Raw genomic sequence first — 13,463 nt, forward strand, 5'->3', positions numbered from 1 at the left:
CTGACTAAACGTAGTCTGAACTGTTTCACGACAAACATGCTCAAGCAAAAAGAGCACGAGTTCGTATAACGGTAAATCAATCATTTCTGACCCTTAATTCTATTCCCACTATACTTTCCGAAAAGTGTTATGTTCTACAGTTTTGACTGCTACACTTAACGCTGTGCAAGTCTCAGCACGTTTTCATATTTTATGATAAAAAATACAACAATTCAAGGGCGCATACTTAAAAACGTTGCAACATGACAATACAAAGACAAAATCAAATGGACGGAGCAGAACAACCAATCACTTAGAAAAAGTGATCCACACTATATCGTTGCACCTTTATGGCTACACTATGCTGTTAAATAAACTGCGGTGCTATAAATTAGGCCATTCGGTATGTAAGATTGGCTTAAACTATATCCGATTTTTGAATTATTTAAAACATGTATAAAGGTATCTACCACAATGGAATTATTGAGTTATGCACCATTTCACAGATTACGGAATCCCTGTGAACATCGTTTTTAACGAAGGTTGATCTCTTTTTATTCCATGGCAGGGAGTCCGCGCATAACCGCTTCAGTGTCGATCTGTCATCCCCATCGAATTAGAAACAGCTTTCAGGACCTGCAGCCAATCGGATGAACGAATTTGAAGTCTGCGCTGACAGTATCCAATCACCGAATTAAAAGATCGAAACGGCCCGCTAATTGGTGAGAACATTTAGATCAACTTAGCGCTGATTGGTTGGCGGATTTGCGTGCAGGCGCGTAGAAACCGACAACAAACATGGCGGACGGTGAGTTGGTGATTGAGGATTTTAGGCGCTGTTTTTCTTGAATTTTGAATTAAAATGTCCACACTCGAGCATTTCTCGGCAATGTGCATGTAGTTAAGTTGACGTAGTACCGCTGAAGTTTATTAAGGGGTGGTTTTCACATTCGTAGGAGGCCGTTTCTGTTTTGCAACTGGGGCCTCTGTTGTCAAGCAAAGGGAGTTGCGGGTTTGTAAATGAAAAGTCTATGGTCTTATGTTGTAGATAGAAATGATGTAGCGTTGATGATCGGGTATTTTGTCCATTTACATGGTATACGGTGGCAGGCATCGAACAGGAGTCTGGCTGCAGGTGGTCGAAACAAGGAAACTGAAGAGTTTGTCTTATGACTTAGCACAATGAGTATCCTGGCCGCACGCACTTATTACCACACAACGCACGCTGTTTCCGAAAAGGGGCCACATATCCACCCAAAGACATAAACCAGTGATAGGAAAAAACGTAAAAGTGCATTAAATTGACATTTCAAGAAAAGAGAGAACGTTACCTAGAATTGCGTCGAACTGGGCCCTTGTCTAACGTGGTGGTATTGAGCAGAGGTGTCATCTAAAATGCGTTTGTTAGCTCGGTTTTTTGTAAAGTTTTAAACGCCTTGTTGCGTGTTATAAAGTGCTTGTTTTTGTTATGAATAGTACTGAAATCTAATTTGCATGTTAATTTTTCTTAATATCAAGTATTTTTTTGTTACACCCTTGGTGTAATGACGTTTTGATCTTTACGTCAGGTATGCTGTTCTTTTGACTGATACTTAGATGCATGAAATTAATGCCGTGAAAGTTGTCAAGGGGATTATTGTCAGATGTATTTGAACATCATGGTTCATTCCATTTAATAAGTTGAAATGTTCCCACTTTGTTTCTTGTTGTAAATAAGTCCAAAAGTATTCTTTCAACAGTCTTAAGGATTTTCTTTTTTCTAGATCACACTGATGCAGAGCAAACCCTGGAAGGTCACACACCTGTAAGTTAAGATAATTACTTCTGCTTACATCACTGCAGTTTTAGAATAACACTAATAGGTAACTGGTGATTGGATTTTTTGTCACTAACTGTTTTGCTTTTTTACTTAAGGTTGCAGAAAATCCACATGCAGATTATGGTCTCACAGAAAATGTACAGGTACAGGATATGATACTTCTCTAACATCACTTTTTATAACATGTGTATATATATATATCATAGGCTGTTTAATGTGCACATTTCCCCCTTTGTCCTTCAGAGGATAGTGGAAAATGAGAAATCCAGTGCAGAAAAGGTTTCAAAGCAGAAGGTAGATCTACAGTCACTTCCAACACGAGCATATCTGGACCAGACTGTTGTACCTATTCTTCTACAGGGCCTTTCTGTGCTGGCCAAAGAGAGGTAAAAAGATCTAATTAGATCTAAGAAATGTCATATTGCATGCTTTTAATGAGGATTTGGACAGGCTTTGCATGTCATTCCTGTAATTTGGATACAGACGAGTATTGAAAGGTTGCAATAGTTTTAAAAAGTGTGCTAAACTGTAGAATAGCAGGCTGATATTATGGTGTAGTCTATGGGGCCTTTATGTTAATTGTAAATCTAAGCCTGCAAATTACAAAATGTTCTATATCACTATTTTCTTTATTTAAAATAAAGTATAATACTTATCCTATAATCCCTAGATTACCCATGTACTGGTACTGTGAATTATTTTCTTTTAGCTTAAAGTTTTAATTTATAATTTTTGAAATTCGTAATGCACTTCAAAATGTTACTAAGTTTGCTTACTAAAACAAATACCATTCAGGTGCCTTTCATCAAAATTGTAATGTTGAATCAAAACTCACAATAAAATGAAACCCTTTGTCTTTCTGATTAGAATACTTAATGCCATGAGCATTATCTCTTGAAGTTGTGCTCGGCAATTTAATTTACAGAATCCCATTAAGATGTTCTGAAGTGCCTAATGTTAACCAAGAGTAATTGTGATCTCTGTATACTGGTGTGCTTTTTTCAGACCTCCAAATCCCATTGAGTTTTTAGCAGCATATCTTCTTAAGAACAAATCACAATTTGAAGATCGGAATTGACTCCTGGGCAGGCAGCTGAGAATCGCCATCTTCATCTTCACATTACTTAGCATTTACAGACTTTTTAATGTTCTTTTTTAATCTTTATCTGTTAACAACATAATTGCTGGATAAAAATTATTTCATTGCAGAATTGTAGTTTATGCGGATATTGTTCTACCTGATATTACTGCATTATGATGACTGTTTTATTTGATGGAATGAAAATGGTTGAAATGTTCATATACTGCAATGCCTCAAGGTGTAATGTCAATCTTTATGAATGAAGCAAGTATTGAAAAGAGCAGTAAAATGCATACATGCTTTTATACAACTGAAAAACTGCATGTGTAAATGCTAAATGTTACTTTACCTGTTTGATCGTAATGAAGCAATATTTGACTAATAAAAGGTTAAAACCATTCGCGGTTTATGTAAATGTTTTACAGTAATTTATGATCCAACATTGTTTTAAGCCTAAGTAGAAAAAGAGATTACATATTTAGTAGGCATGCATGTTGTTTTTTTTGGTTTATTTCTCCCATGATATACCATATAAATTGTCTATTTTGCTTGGTCTCTGCTTGAGGTTTGAAGAATGTTGTGATCACTATTAGGATAGGAAAGTAAGAAATCCGTTTCCTTGTTTTGTGTTTACCTAATGCTATAGTACATGACTTTACGTACACTGATTTATATAGCACTGGAGTTGAGTAAGGAGACAACTGCCCATGAGAAGTGCTATATTATAGAATTCTCACTTTCTGAGGCTGAGGCACACTTTTTCTACTAAAATCAAAACTGCATAAAACTATTTTACACTTCATATCTGTTAAAGTAAGGTATAAACAGTTTATTATAGAATACGTTGAAAATGGTACACGATGATAAAGTCACATTTTGGACAATTTTCTAATCATTTCAAACAGATACAAAATAAAATTTCACTTTTGTTACATTCTATAAAATATACATTTTTCAATAGAAAGACAATTTTAGATACATTCACACCATTTAACAAATGCATATAACCACAACTTTTGCTATAAATGGATATTAAACATGTTTAGCACCATGATTTTTAGTGCTTTTGTTCCCGTGTTAAATGAATATTTTTGTTTTGTCTCCATTTAAAATAGAAATATGGTCCTTTGAATTACTTTGTTTAAAATCTTTAAATAGAAGTATTGCACAAATACAAACCAGTCCAGCCATAAATTTAAACTCATTTCTAAAGAATATACTGAATTCAACAGGTTAATCAACATTCCTTAAATCATCACAATTAAAAAAACAAGTTATGATTTAAAATTTATAAAACAACTGCACCAATGAGTATTGGTTTCATTAATTTGGGTGTCAGTCTCTTCAAGCTGTCATTACAGCAGTAATGTGCATTACTAAAAATAAACAGAAAATAGTACTTCATTGTTTTTTTTACATATCTGCATTAAACCTCTAGTGGCACATTGTAGAAACTAAACAACACCAGTTTAATCGAGTGGGCATCCCCATTTGTAAATATCTTGTATGCAGAGCTAAATATAGAACTGATGAGCAGCCAGCTTATCCATGAAAGGTCGGACAAGGTTGTCAGTGGAGAAATAGAAGATAAGTCCAAAGGTGATGGAGATAGGCAGAGCTGGCAGAGCCTTCTTAAAGATAGCCAGCAAGAGAAGTGTGAGGCACAGGCCCTGTGAGAGACAAGATTGAGACATCAGTGAGAATCTGTGTACCTTTCGGCAGCTCACATGCCATATAATACATTTAAATTCTAAAGCACATTTCATTGGAGTCATTACAATCTCACTCTGCATTCTATAAAAGAAGAACTGAAAAAGAGAAGTCTAGGAACTTTAAGACAGAAGAGAGTGGGGAATTCATTTACAGTATTGTCCTGGAATTTTGTTAGGCGTGCTGGTAGAGAAGGATTTGAAGATCTTATAAAGTTTGCAGTTGAAAGGTTTCAGTTGTGAACTGCTAGTCTGAGATGATCAGGGAGGCTGTTCCACAAGTGAGCAGAGACGCATAAGGCATAGTCACCCATAGTAGTTTGGTTCTGGTGACCTGCAGCAGATTAAATTGACCTGATCTTGAAGACCGGGCTGAAGCTTGAAAAAGAAGAAGGTCAGCCTTAAAGGCTTTAAAATCCATATATCACATATTTGCACCACTGCCCTTAAACTGGCTGGAAGAAAAGGCAAGAGTGCTGGCTGAAAAATGTTCTACCACATTACTCCTTAATAAGACAGCGGATTCACTGTTCCCTTCCTCTCTCACAGTGGGTTAAAGGGCTATTTTTTTTTTTTAAGGAGAACAAGTGCTTTTATTTGATTTTTTTTAAGCAATGCATTAGCATAATGCATAAAAGAACAATAAGTTAAGAAAAAGGAATTCAGGGTTTCAAAGAGTTTTGCCATTAGTTCATGGGAAATGAAAGTGAATGTGGAAATAAGACTTACTATCAGAATGGCCACAAAGCAGGCCAGTGTGGTGTTCCAGTCCCCACTAGCCGTGGCCGCAGCTTTCCCCACCAGTACACTGTAGAATATGAAATCCCCCAAACCCAGTTTCACACCCCCTGTAACGGAAGAGGAACTCATCAATAAATATAGATGTACTGCAAAAAAAAACCCTCCACAATACTTAGCTCTTTCTCTTCTGCCGTCATGTGCAGATTCGGCAATATTCTGGCATTGAGGGGAAGCAAATGGTTTCAGTCACACAATAGTTTGGTAGCAAACATTTCCACATCAACACTTGTCTTCACAGCAGTAGCAACGGCATTTTAATAGCTGGAGAAGCTCTCTCAAAATCTGTTATGGACCTGTTATTGTATATGGTACGACTCCGGTGACCAGTTTTCTAACCTGGCTGTCCCAGCCCACAAAATGAGAAGTGATAAAAGAGCTCGCTGTCAGGGCTGCAAAATGGCCAGACGTAAAAGACATCAGTGATTTTCACTCACTTTCCTCTTCATGTTCGTCCTCTGCAGGGGGAGATCTGCCCTGGTCCCTGATCACCTGAGGTGGGGGTACTTCACAATTTTCATAAGTGTTGTGGTGGTCATTCTGGTTTGTTTCTTCATCTGACAGCAGTAACAGAAATATATCTTTTTAAAATGTTGTAGACTAAGAACATGAGTAACACAGGAGCCTCCGTATTTATTCATACCTTTGAACTAACAAAGATGATTTATCAAAGAAAATATTAGTGCACTTCATGATTTGTTTTAAACACTTATGAATTAGAAGCACATTACTGTATGAAAGGGAGTATTGAATATATCACTCATAATATTTCATCTAAAGAAATAATATTTGCTTTTTTTTTCTTCAAATCTACCATTATTTATAACCTGAAAAGCTTAACATCTAATGTTTTTTAGTCACCTAGTAGTTTTACAAAACTTCGGAAAATTTATAAAAACTTTCACTGCCACTGGGTTTTTACATGGGATCAAAATACTTGGTACCATTTCGTCAGAGAATTTGTCTGAAAATGTAAAATAAAAGATTATGCATCTCAAAAGCTCTGGGATCATCTATAAATTTCCACAAAATATCCCTGTTTTGATGATGGTATCCATCACTAAGACATTTAAGGGCAGAGTCTCTAAAACTACCATTCAAGGCTGACCCTGTGAATCAAATATCTAACCTGATTTAATCTGTTCAAGGCCAAATTCACTTGCAGTAAGATCATAGTAACCGGGACTCGAGCACCTTCAGTCCTCTTGAATCACACCTAAGGTATCCATAACACATGCATGGAAACGAAAGATACACACAGACCTGAATCCTGATTCCCAGACTGCGTTGCTGTGGAAGGCTTTGCCATTCCAACCATCCACATCATGGCAGCTAGAGGGAAGAAGATACAATAACACAGGCCTGGTATGTAAACATGCATTCCTGAATTATTAGCTGATGCACAGGGATCTTTTTCTGCCTTTGTTGCTGTCCACATTTAGTAAAAATGTGTCTCTGGAAGCTTGCTTCCTCTGGAGACTCACATGCTCCATGAGGATAGTGAAATGAATCAAAGTTATGACATTACAGAATCATATCCATTTTTTTCTACTACTAAACCCCATCACTTACTCATCAATCAAAGGTTCCTGACCAATGACTGAATTCTGCATTATCACTGACATATCAATTTACATGCATAGATACATAGATAATACTTTATTAATCCCGTAGGGAAATTGATGAAGGTACCAGACTAGGACTATTGGTCCCTAAAATCAAGGTGTATTTAGATTTCGTACTCTCTACATATGCCCTTTGCCTGCACTTACAAGAGTATATCAGCGCTGGAAAAATTGGCTCATTCCGCTCCTGGGCTGTTTCCACCAGCATTCTTAAAGGACCCTTTGGACACAGCACTGCTATCAGATCTGGAAGGAAACAAAGATTAGTAGATCTAGAAAGAGTTTTGAACAGTAGTTTATCAGACATACCTCAAGTCTATAATAAGACATAGATGTCAACATAAGAGGAAACATTTCTGGTGTTCACTTTCCTAAGACATGAAGAGAGGCATTAAGTTCTTTATATTGGCTTGCAGCTGTGACTCCTGTACTGCAAGGGCAGGATGAGGATCTGTTGAACCACTTCTCTGACCGGCCCGCCTGCCAGAGCCATTCATCTTCAACAGGTTGCAGGCTGAGGTGCCTTACAGGAAACCTAGCATCTGAGTGGAGGAGTACCCCATGTCTCACTGATGTTCCTGCAAGTCTGCTGGCAGGGGACAGGTCACAGAAGTCACTGCTCTTCCCAGAAGTCGAGAAGACCCTGGCCAGCTTGTCCCGTGACCTAATCTTAGTTGCATTCCGACAACTGTGCCCACCCATGTGGGGAGTCCTTGTCACAGCTGTCTAGCAACAGGGCTCACGTTCGACTCAACAATATCTGGACCTGAGCTCTGAGCAAGCAACTTGACTGGAGGGAGATTTCAACAACACAATGTGTAAAAGGGCACGGGTCATGTCCTACCATAAACAGAGATGGCTCCCAGAATGACCCAGGCTGACCACTCAGGCAGGTACTTGATAAAGACCAATGCCATGAGGGCACTGATCATGATGAGGTATGCCTGCTGGAGATGCAGTGGCCCCTTCCAATGGATACAAACCATCCCCACCGCCCCAAAATTCCAGATGAGAAGAACCAAGGTAAGATAGTCCATCGCCACATTGTAGGTCTTGAACACCTCCCTGCAAAGGCAAGAAAAAAGAAACATTCCACTCACTATGGTTTGTATCATGTAGACCATGATATCAAAGGTCCTAAAGCCCAACTAGGCTCTGAGGTCTCTCTTGCACCACTGTCAGATTTGAGTATGGGTACTTATTTATCCATATTTCAAGTTATGAGTCCCGGCCCCATAACCACTATTTATTTTGCCACTCGTTTTCACAACTCTAGATTCAAAATCGACAGGTTTTTGTAAAATGGATGTGTGTCCCATTCTTGATATCTTTGTTTCACCTTGTTTTAAAGATCACTTGCTGCATACTCAGGGCTTTTTTATAAAAAACGTCTATTTCAAAATACTGCTTGAACATGCCACTACAGTATATACCATATATACTATGTACATACTGTATACTACAATACTATGTACATGCTAGACACCTTACCACACTGACTACACATCTGAGGAAGAACTTACCCCAGGTACATAAAGCTGAACCAGAAAAGTAACATTAGGGAAGAAAGAATGAGCCACCCATGGATGAACTGCAATACAAATAGCAATCACAGAGGTGACAGGTTGACCATGGAATTACGAATGCATAAATGGTACGTTTACATGTTTATTACCCTTTGCAAGTTTAAGACACGCCACTTAGGTCTGAACAACACTCCCTTCTGCGTGGTGGTGCCGACTGAATGGGCCTGAGTCAACAGTAAAGATTAGTTCTCGGCCGTCACTCCAGAGTTTTACAGAGGCCCTGCGATCTGTGCTTTTCGAAAACAGAGTCCCGAAGAATGAAATGTGATAAAATGCCAGTGCCATTATTCAAAGTGTGCTGTGTTTCTAAGATATGTGAGGTTTTAGGTGTAACGTAAAACCAGGGGTGCCTTTGTGCAGATGGGATTGGATCCCAGACTCAAAACATACACATTACATGCACTTCATGAGAATTTGGAAAAGATACTCTTACATTATTTTAATTGAATGTGAGAAAACAGGCTGAAGAAGAGTATGTTTTCTGTTTGTCATGTAAATCCAGTTCCTCATTTTTGAATAATTATAATTATAAATGTATTTATAATTACATTATAAGCAATGGAAGAATATTTTCACAGTGGCAGTCAGAGACTGAATCGACTCTCACCTTGTAACAGCGGTACTTGTAAAGGACAACAAGAAAAATAGTCATTATGACAATGACACTGATCATAATTAGAGTATTTAAGACTGAATTCAGCAGCCTCTGCCCCACCGAAGAAGTGTCTTCTGTAAAGGGCGTATAAATCCTGCAAACAACAACAACAACAAAAAAAAATTATTTAATGACCTGATTTTTATTCTTATTAAGAGGTCCATTTCTTACCTAAACAATAGAATAATTACTCTGCATTTTTTTTAACATTGTTCAACTACTCCTAATATGCTAGAAACCGAAAATGTATATTTAAGTAAAATAATTTCAACTTCTCTTTACAGCCAGCATATAAATTGCGGGTGAATTACATTTGCTTGCTAGCACATGAATCTCAAATCTCAAAGCTTTTGATTAATTTGGCAAGTCCAATTAGAAAAACTCCATTTCAAATCTAAGAAGGCGAAAAAGGAGAAGAAGGCATGTAACACCAGATCCCATGCAAACAAGGCAAAGAACCTCTCAGGTATCACTGGGCACAGTACTAAGGCAAAGCAAATCAATCACATTCTAATAAACATTGATTCATATACTGAGCTCACTGTATTACTGAGCCACCAGTCAAGACATACAGTGCTGATATTTAACCAGTGTCACTCCATACCACATCCCAGATTTTCAGGTTAACTCCAGGGGTCCCTTAACTGAACAGAGAGAAGGGGATTACTTACAGCTGACCATTCTTCTCAGTGTAGAAGCTGACTGATTTGATTGTCGCTACGACAACGACCATACAGAGGGTGACGGGGACAAACAGCATGATGACGTGCTTGGCCCCATATTTGAGAGTGAGCTCCTCGTCCTCACTCTCCAAAGCGGAGTCCCGATCCGCGTGTCTCCCATCCTGTCTCTCACCTGAGCCGGCAGCCGGGCGGCGCTGCAGGGGGGAAAGGGAAAAGTTGGAGGGAACACAGACTGTGGAACAGTTCACAGCAGATCAGCTAGACAGAGTCAAACCTGCAGGGACTGAATCAGCACAGAAGGACACCTGTCTCCAGTTTGAAATCTTGGAACAGACACTCGAGTGGCTGAACAGTACCTACCCTTATGGCTTCTGTATCTGAGGAAATGGGCAGGCCTACGTCACTAGCATACGACGGGACTGTTGGGCTCTCAGCTGGCACCAAGGCTGTCCTCTCATTGCAAAACTCTTCTTCGCTGTCTGAGGTATTCATTAAGGGAATCTTCAGGAGACTAAAATCCCAACCTTGAGAGACAAAAAGAGCAAGTCAGACGACAAGGGACAATTTAATCCAATTATTTGTGTAACGGGTGGAGTACAAGGCTATGGAAAAACTTTTTTTTTAACAGACCATCCCAGAGACACTGAATCTTGAGGCCAACAAACAGACTGAAAACACACCCCATCTAATAGAAAAATAGAACATCAGCTGTTTTCTTAGGAAACTACACATACTATTTTGGTTTATGTTTTTACTGAAACTATAACACTCTCATCTTGCATTAACTCTCATATAATACAACATAATAAAACAAATTGTGAAAACTATTTGGATTAAGGATCATAGGGGGGTAGGAAATCATGTTTTCCTCTGGTTATTTTTCATGTCTTGCCACTGTCACTGCAAAGGTACACCAGCAGTTGCAAACTCAGGCCAGACCTGTGGGACACTGAGATGCAGGTGCTGGCCATGCTGTGTGAGCTGTGACCTGTTCTAGATGGTGTAAGAGGTGCCTTAGACCCTACAGTCACAGACGTGCTGATGCTGGTGATGACTGCCTGCTCTGGGATGAAGAGAATCTCCACGGTGACCAGGCTTGAAACATTAGCTTCCTGGTCTCTCAGGCGGTCTGTCATGACTGGAGGGTCAGGAGGATCTGCTATATCTGCACAGTGACCAGTGCACCAGTACACTCCATCGCTCTGTTCACCATGTCAGCACACTATACTCACCTCAATGACTGAGACTGGCAGCTACCATTACAAATGCTAACCTACCAGACAGCACCACAGGAATCAGCAGCATGATGTGTGGCAGAGAAATGGGGCTCAGTGGGCTACTCAGCTCATTAGCAGTGGATCCTTAAAGGCTTCCAGCACCATCCTGAGGAGGCTGAACTCTGCACTGTGTGGGTATCACAATCTGTCTTCACAAGGGTGGATCTTTACACCTGGGCAGCAGGTCTGGACATTTTGCCTCCACTACAAGAAGGTCTCACCAAAGCTTGCCCCCTGCTGGGAGGGACCCCATCTCGTACTTGAAATCATGTACTGGGTCCAGGTGAGAATGACGGCTAGCTCTTAGAGCTCAAAAGTGAAAGAGGGAGAGAGGTGCTGAGGTCCTTGGCAGAAAGGTGGTCAAAAATGAGGATGACCTCCTGGGACCCTGTGACTGAGCCCAAGACAGAAGCTACTTTTTTACTCAAAGGGTTGTGGGAATACGGAACAAGTTCCCCAGCCATGTTATTAAAACCGATACCAGCAACATTATCAGGAAACAGCTGAGATCTTTGGATCATCTAACTACTGACTTCCAAACAGGCTAGATAAGTCAAATGGCTTCATCACATTTGTGACCTACAGTATCTTATATTCTTGACCACAGAGCCTGCCTGCCTGTTACTGTTGAGTAGAGCTGCCTGAAGGCATCAGGAGCAGACAGTGTAGTAGCTGTGTCCAGCCAGGACATGAGGGACACTGGGACCCTGGGGCTGGATTGGGTTGTTAAATTCAAGCAAGGGAGTTTCTTTACAGTAATAAAGGCACTGTCTCTCATACCTACACTTTCTGATGTTTCTCTGTAAGGCATAATGTTGATGTTATTCAAGTTAATATAACCCTCTTGTGAAACACTGATCTACTGTTTTTAGTTCTTTTTGTTTTACAGAAATAGAGTAAATGAGGTGCATTTTCAACATAAGAAACTTTCTGCTGTGTTTAGTAAATAATGCATACATTTTCCTGCTGGAAATATCGTCTAGTAGAGAGAGAACAGCAAAACAATATACTTAAATCAATAATGTAGCAATCCAATTTTGTTTTACAGTTTTCAATGTTCCTTCTAATTTCTCTTTTGATTGTTGTACATATACTGTAACCTGCTTGTCACCCACAGAAGTCGGACTCCACTTTGTCACAATGTCCTTTTAAGGAAAAGGGGCGGGTGCTTGTCACAACATAGCCAATCACATGCCAATATTAAAGCAGACTTTAACCAATAAAGTAAGAGTTGGTTTCCAGTCGTCCAATTAGAAAGAGAGTGGGCGTCTCTTGTCAGGACAATGCTCGGGAAATTTCCTCATAGGAAATTTTCATGATACCTTTCAGTTATTTTCTGACAGCCATTTCTAACCAACGTGCAACAAGTCGTGATTTTGTTTTTCGTAACACGAAAATGCGAAACTTACGTCGGTCTACTCTCGATTTGTGTGTTCGCCATGCTAAAAGTACAAGTATAAAACTCGGCACTGATAAAAGGTTTGAAAAGGAAAAATAAGCGTGAAGCTTAACATAAGGATATCATTCCCGTTCATTCATAGGAAGTTTTTAATCAGCGTATTAAAACAAGTAACACATAACCGCTAGCTGGAAAACATTTTAAGCTGTCAAGAAGACTGTTTTTATTTTTAAGCCACAAACACCTCTTTCTTTGCCCATTTCAAAAGCAACAAGCTTCCTACTTCACAACACACAAACAATCTAAATGACCATTAGATTACGCCAGTTACATTACCATAGGATGTCCACTAAACGTCGCACAAAATTTAGGGTATTCACAAAAGCATTGAACTACCTCTCTTTTTCGCAGATTCGGCATCAATAAAGGAAAAGGTAACTTCACTATTTTGGCTGCACTCACAGTCAGTAGCTCGACTTACTTCGTTGAACGAGGAAATAAACATAAGCAGCTGAGCAGAGCGGCCGATCATGTGACGACAGGCATGTCATCTGATCTCTGTGCCCGAGGGATTTGGATGACAAGCGTCGTTTTAAGATTTCCACCCAGAACGAAAGTGTAGATAGAGTACAGTTCATAGAGTTTAGAACTAAATAGTGTCCCCCCTGTTTTAGGAACAATGAATATGTTGTACTTACTGAGCGAGTGCTAAAATATAGACTAACACACACGACTAGATCGGTGCCTTTTTATTTACCCTGTTAGAAAATATGAAGTCGTTAGGCCGTACGAAACACAAAATGTTATGTGTAATGGGCATCAGTAAGCAAATTCACACAAATCGCTCTCGGG

The 13,463-nt window shown here is 39.4% G+C and overlaps 2 protein-coding genes across 3 annotated transcripts; one reads left to right on the plus strand and one right to left on the minus strand.

The window, feature by feature from the left end:
- Window positions 1–734: 734 nt before the first annotated feature.
- Window positions 735–3,276, plus strand: dpy30 (dpy-30 histone methyltransferase complex regulatory subunit). Its single transcript, XM_088933876.1, has 5 exons — window positions 735–787; window positions 1,743–1,783; window positions 1,894–1,941; window positions 2,042–2,184; window positions 2,804–3,276. Exons 1-5 carry the CDS (start codon window positions 778–780, stop codon window positions 2,874–2,876), a joined length of 315 nt encoding a protein of 104 aa, XP_088790002.1. The 5' UTR covers window positions 735–777; the 3' UTR covers window positions 2,877–3,276.
- A 420-nt stretch (window positions 3,277–3,696) lies between these two features.
- Window positions 3,697–13,158, minus strand: psen2 (presenilin 2). 2 transcript variants are annotated; one of them, XM_088933875.1, is made up of 11 exons: window positions 13,093–13,158; window positions 10,296–10,459; window positions 9,924–10,129; window positions 9,205–9,346; window positions 8,535–8,602; window positions 7,856–8,076; window positions 7,159–7,257; window positions 6,650–6,718; window positions 5,824–5,943; window positions 5,318–5,436; window positions 3,697–4,549 (listed from the first exon to the last, which is right to left on the minus strand). In XM_088933875.1, the coding sequence occupies exons 2-11, from the start codon at window positions 10,425–10,427 to the stop codon at window positions 4,394–4,396; spliced, it is 1,332 nt and encodes a 443-aa protein (XP_088790001.1). In that variant the 5' UTR covers window positions 10,428–10,459; window positions 13,093–13,158; the 3' UTR covers window positions 3,697–4,393. The 2 variants fall into 2 exon arrangements, with proteins under 2 accessions (XP_088790001.1, XP_088790000.1); XM_088933874.1 differs by having other exon boundaries at window positions 13,008–13,143.
- Window positions 13,159–13,463: the final 305 nt, after the last annotated feature.

Source organism: Atractosteus spatula, chromosome 15 (assembly GCF_055471065.1).
Source record: "Atractosteus spatula isolate fAtrSpa1 chromosome 15, fAtrSpa1.hap1, whole genome shotgun sequence".
In the NCBI taxonomy this organism is placed as follows: Eukaryota; Metazoa; Chordata; class Actinopteri; order Semionotiformes; family Lepisosteidae; genus Atractosteus; species Atractosteus spatula.

Coding starts and splice junctions, on each gene's coding strand:
- dpy30 (XM_088933876.1), top strand. Junction 1,942..2,041: donor GTCTCACAGAAAATGTACAG/GTACAGGATATG, acceptor TTTGTCCTTCAG/AGGATAGTGGAAAATGAGAA. Junction 2,185..2,803: donor TCTGTGCTGGCCAAAGAGAG/GTAAAAAGATCT, acceptor TGCTTTTTTCAG/ACCTCCAAATCCCATTGAGT.
- psen2 (XM_088933874.1), bottom strand. CDS start 13,143: ATGATCGGCCGCTCTGCTCAGCTGCTTATGTTTATTTCCTCGTTCAAC. Junction 6,719..7,158: donor TCCAGCGCTGATATACTCTT/GTAAGTGCAGGC, acceptor TCTTCCCTCTAG/CTGCCATGATGTGGATGGTT. Junction 5,437..5,823: donor GGACGAACATGAAGAGGAAA/GTGAGTGAAAAT, acceptor CTTCCGTTACAG/GGGGTGTGAAACTGGGTTTG.